The sequence below is a fragment of the Oncorhynchus mykiss genome, chromosome 10, assembly GCF_057628025.1.
Source record: "Oncorhynchus mykiss isolate SJ-2025 chromosome 10, ASM5762802v1, whole genome shotgun sequence".
NCBI lineage: Eukaryota > Metazoa > Chordata > Actinopteri > Salmoniformes > Salmonidae > Oncorhynchus > Oncorhynchus mykiss.
The window spans coordinates 86,255,912-86,260,911 of record NC_143031.1 but is presented as its reverse complement, the minus strand read 5'-3'; the positions used below and the strand labels follow the sequence as shown (position 1 = coordinate 86,260,911).

The window sequence follows — 5,000 nt, the reverse complement described above, 5'->3', positions numbered from 1 at the left end:
CGCCTCCAGGCTCACCAATTGGCCACACTCAGTCACCTGATCCTCCACGCCGCCGCCCCCTGATTGGTCAATAGGAGCCTCATCTCTGTCGTCCCTGGTCACGTCCTCTCCTGCCACCTGGTTGGCTGGCTCAGAGACCTCGGAACCCTCCGTGGCCAACGAGGGCTGGGGGACGGGTGTGGGAGGCGGGAGAGCTGTGTGTGTGTCTTCTCCTGGGGGGTTGGCGTCGGTGTGGGAGGGGTCAGAGAGAGGAGCGGGGGGGAATATGGGAGGGTTGGAGTCAGACATGTTCATCTGGAGAGAGAGAGAGAGAGAGAGAGAGAGAGGGGGGAGGTTTATTTTTTAATAGTGACTGATTTAGCCCAGTAAAATCTGTGGTGTTTTCACTAGGAACCAAACGGGGCGGGACCTACCTGAAGTTGTCCAATAGAAACTAATTTTCGTTACAAAAACGCAACTGTTTGGACTAAATGACCACACCCCCAGTATTGCTGAACATTGACGTTTAACGATCAACTAAATGAGCCAGTGAAGATGAGAGAAGCAGAAACACAAGCTGTACTGTCTTCCCCGGTGCGTTCAACAGGAGGCAACGTTTCGTTACGTTCAAGATAGACATATACTATGTAGAACAAACATGACTCTCTTGCCATTGTAAAATCACGTCGGCTCTATTCATTAGAATTGCCATCTGCAATTGTTCCCGAAACGCTTTCCAAATGAACATGGCACCGCGGTTCACGCGACAGTTAGTTGTAAATTCCAATGGTTTTATTACCGCCATCTAGCGGTCACGTCATATCAACGCGACGACCACAGCACTGTTTTCCTTTTGGCTTTGACACAGCCAAGCAGAGTGACAGCAAATCTTTCAGTCTCAAAAAAAACATTAATAAATAACTATAATTTGAAATAAAAGTTAAGACACACGTATATCATGTATACTGCGATATGTTTGTGACATATGACACATAAATAACACAAATCATTCACTAGGTTTCACTTTTTACAAACACAGATTCTGCAACTATGTCAGTAGCAGGTTACTGTCACTAAGAGGGAAATAGAAAACCCTAATTGAATTACCACGCGGTTCGGTTCGGTTCGGTTTGGTATGGTATGTATGTATGGTAAATGACTGTGCATCTCACCGGTTAGTCTCGCTGCTGACAACTCGCTCCGCTAGACGCGCTCCTTCCGCCCCGCCACGTAGACAGGGATGCGCGTGTCGTCCGTCGGTGCCTATGGGAGGTGACGTCACCCCCCGGGAGCGCGTCAGAGAGGGAAGAGTTCGGGAGCGAGAGGTCCAACTCGGCGGAAAAAACGCGTCTCCCTCCAGCAGGTGGCGTTTTTGTCGTTGTTTCACCCATCAGGCATCAAGTCGTTTTTAATGTGTGGACGTCAATAAGAGTGTCGAATTTAATCAACAACGACAAAATGAATGGTTTATTTGCTACGTGACGTTTATTTTATATAATGTAAGTTTCGTAATGCTTTAAGTTGTTACGAATGTACCGGTATAAGTAGGACACGTCACATCCCGGCAACTTTGAGAATAAACACTTTATATATCGGAGATGTCTAGAGACGGTAAAGCATATTCATGATATGAGGCTAGGGCGTCTCTCAATTCAAAATCATTTCAATTTAAGGGCTTTATTGACATGGGAAACATATGTTAAACATTGTCAAAGCAAGTGAAGTAGATAATAAACTAAAGTGATATAAGCAATAAAAATTAACAGTAAACATTACACTCACAAAATAATAAAGACAATTATTGTTATCTAATTATTATTAGATATTTTGAACGCACTAAAAATAGCTCATATAAAATAGCTTGATTTCTGCAACACGTCATGCCGCGGCTCGTTGGTCTAGGGGTATGATTCTCGCTTAGGGTGCGAGAGGTCCCGGGTTCAAATCCCGGACGAGCCCTCGTTTTCGAAAGTGCCTATTTTTGTGTTAGTTTATTGTCACAGTGTCAATGAGATGTCGTGAAAAATGTATGTTGTCAAAATGATATAACCATCTAGTGTCACTACAAAACACCAGCACACTCCCTTACGTCTCTTAACACAATGCAGTTCGAAAAGATATAAGCTATTTACCAAATAAACTAAAGTAAAAAATTATAAAACATTATTGTTATTTTATTGTGTTTCTTTTTATAATGATTTTACGTTAGTTTATTTGGTAAATATTTTCTTAACTCCTCGAACTGCGCTGTTGGTTTAAGGGCTTGTCAGTAAACATTTCACGGTAAAGTTCAACAAGTCTTGTTGTATTCGGCGCATGTGACTAATAAAGTTCGATTTGATTTGAAAACGTATCACGTTCCACTGCTTACATTATCTACATAATATATATCCAATATATATATTTATATATATATTTTAAACGCGTCGTATCTCTTAATGTCTAAATGCAGAAAAAAAAGGGGAGAAACACACCGATATGAAACGTGTATCAATATATATGTTTATTGTGATTCGGATATTTGTGTTTGTAAAACATGACGCAACATTTGCTGTACAGAATAATGAGTTCACAGTTTGATATAGAAGGGTCAGAAGGCACACACTCCCATTTGAATGGACAACCCCGCATAAAATACAAGATAGAGTTGAATACAGATTCACAACCTTATATATATATAAAAAAAAATGTTTTATATAATTCATTGATTTAAAAAAAAAAAAAAAAAACATAAAATTATTTATCATCATGCTTTATAAAATACCTTTAATTGCCCATTTCAGTCTAATAATCATTTATAAAATATATTACAACAATTCATCATCATATTACATCTGCATAGTTAAAAAACCAAACGCAAACCAAACGTGTGTGTGTGTGTATAATCCTGCTATTAAATGAAAAAGGCAGATTACATTAATCCCAAAACAGTGATATTGGGTCAGTCTGATGTTTCCCTCTCCTCAGGGTTAATGGTTAAGGACTGTGGGATGGTAAACTGACCCTAGATCTGTGACTGTTTCCCTCTCCTCAGGGTTAAGGACTGTGGGATGGTAAACTGACCCTAGATCTGTGACTGTTTCCCTCTCCTCAGGGTTAATGGTTAAGGACTGTGGGATGGTAAACTGACCCTAGATCTGTGACTGTTTCCCTCTCCTCAGGGTTAATGGTTAAGGACTGTGGGATGGTAAAACTGACCCCAGATCTGTGACTGTTTCCCTCTCCTCAGGGTTAATGGTTAAGGACTGTGGGATGGTAAAACTGACCCCAGATCTGTGACTGTTTCCCTCTCATCAGGGTTAAGGACTGTGGGATGGTAAAACTGACCCCAGATCTGTGACTGTTTCCCTCTCCTCAGGGTTAAGGACTGTGGGATGGTAAAACTGACCCCAGATCTGTGACTGTTTCCCTCTCATCAGGGTTAATGGTTAAGGACTGTGGGACGCTAAAACTGACCCCAGATCTGTGACTGTTTCCCTCTCCTCAGGGTTAAGGACTGTGGGATGGTAAACTGACCCTAGATCTGTGACTGTTTCCCTCTCCTCAGGGTTAAGGACTGTGGGATGGTAAACTGACCCCAGATCTGTGACTGTTTCCCTCTCCTCAGGGTTAAGGACTGTGGGATGGTAAACTGACCCTAGATCTGTGACTGTTTCCCTCTCCTCAGGGTTAATGGTTAAGGACTGTGGGATGGTAAAACTGACCCCAGATCTGTGACTGTTTCCCTCTCCTCAGGGTTAAGGACTGTGGGATGGTAAACTGACCCTAGATCTGTGACTGTTTCCCTCTCCTCAGGGTTAATGGTTAAGGACTGTGGGATGGTAAAACTGATCCCAGATCTGTGACTTGTAACTTGAACTGAGTTTAATAATGTGTCAATCAATACATCAACGCATCATTCAACCAACCAACAAATTATTGATTGAATAATGAATGGATTTGAATGAGAATGTGCTGGTTGTCTGGTTCTGTGAATGGTTTTAAAGTGCTCTCTAGTTTTCTTTACTCTGCAGGCTCACTGGTCTCCACTAGACTCTCTGGTCTCCTCTGGTCTCCTCTAGTCTCCTCTAGTCTCCTCTGGTCTCCTCTAGTCTCCTCTGGTCTCCTCTAGTCTCCTCTGGTCTCCTCTGGTCTCCTCTAGTCTCCTCTAGTCTCCTCTAGTCTCCTCTGGTCTCCTCTGGTCTCCTCTAGTCTCCTCTGGTCTCCTCTGGTCTCCTCTAGTCTCCTCTAGTCTCCTCTGGTCTCCTCTAGTCGCCTCTAGTCGCCTCTAGTCGCCTCTAGTCGCCTCTAGTCGCCTCTAGTCGCCTCTAGTCGCCTCTAGTCGCCTCTAGCCCCCTCTTGGCCCCTCTGGCCCCCTCTGGCCCCCTCTGGCCCCCTCTGGCATCCTCTGGCCTCACTATATAGACTATGTACAATACAATCTGGTCACCAGAAGGTAACTTTCACAAGCAGTACGTTTATATGGCTGCGTTTACACAGGCAGCCCCAATTCTGATCTTTCGCCCAATTATTGGCCAAAGAGCAGATCTGATTGGTCAAAAGACGAATTAGTGCGGGTGAAAAAGATCAGAATTGGGCTGCCTGTGTAAACGGAGGACAAGACGATCTACCAACAACTCATCCCTGTTTGACACCTGGGCTCTTTTACCCTCTGAATATTAAAACCACGTCATACAATAACAAAACTATCAGACAATCACATCATATGATACCAAATGTAAAACCACTGTTGTTGACACACACACACTCACTCACTCACAGGATAGTGGAACTATGCCAGTCACTGCTGATAGCTAGTGTTAGATGGAGAGAGTCAGTGAGATGTCGTGATGTCATCACACAGACAGGACGTGGGGGGGGGGGGGGGGGGCATCAAACCTACCAAGATGGCCACCCATTGGGGTTTGAGTCTTGTTGTTGTTGTTGAGTTTTGTAAAGCAGGAAGTCACCCTGCTTCCTGCCGTATATGATGATGTCATATCGCCGAGTCCACTTTCAACCGGCTCAATGGAAGTATTTTA

The 5,000-nt window shown here is 43.5% G+C and overlaps 1 protein-coding gene and 1 non-coding gene across 3 annotated transcripts in view; one reads left to right on the top strand and one right to left on the bottom strand.

The window, feature by feature from the left end:
• LOC110512499 (protein NOXP20) overlaps positions 1-1,290 on the bottom strand; it is a 23,947-nt gene extending 22,657 nt beyond the window's left edge. For both annotated transcript variants that reach the window (XM_090188683.1, XM_090188684.1), the window contains exons 1-2: positions 1,152-1,290; positions 1-294 (exon numbers count right to left, since the gene is read on the bottom strand). The exon at positions 1-294 is cut by the window's left edge and continues 30 nt beyond it. In XM_090188683.1, the coding sequence (XP_090044809.1) occupies positions 1-294 (294 nt within the window). In that variant the 5' untranslated portion in view covers positions 1,152-1,290. The remainder of the gene's footprint in view (positions 295-1,151) is intronic.
• Positions 1,291-1,866: 576 nt separating this feature from the next.
• On the top strand, positions 1,867-1,938 carry trnap-agg (transfer RNA proline (anticodon AGG)). The gene has a single exon. It is a non-coding gene; the product is annotated as a tRNA-Pro (tRNA).
• The last annotated feature ends 3,062 nt before the right edge of the window (positions 1,939-5,000 follow it).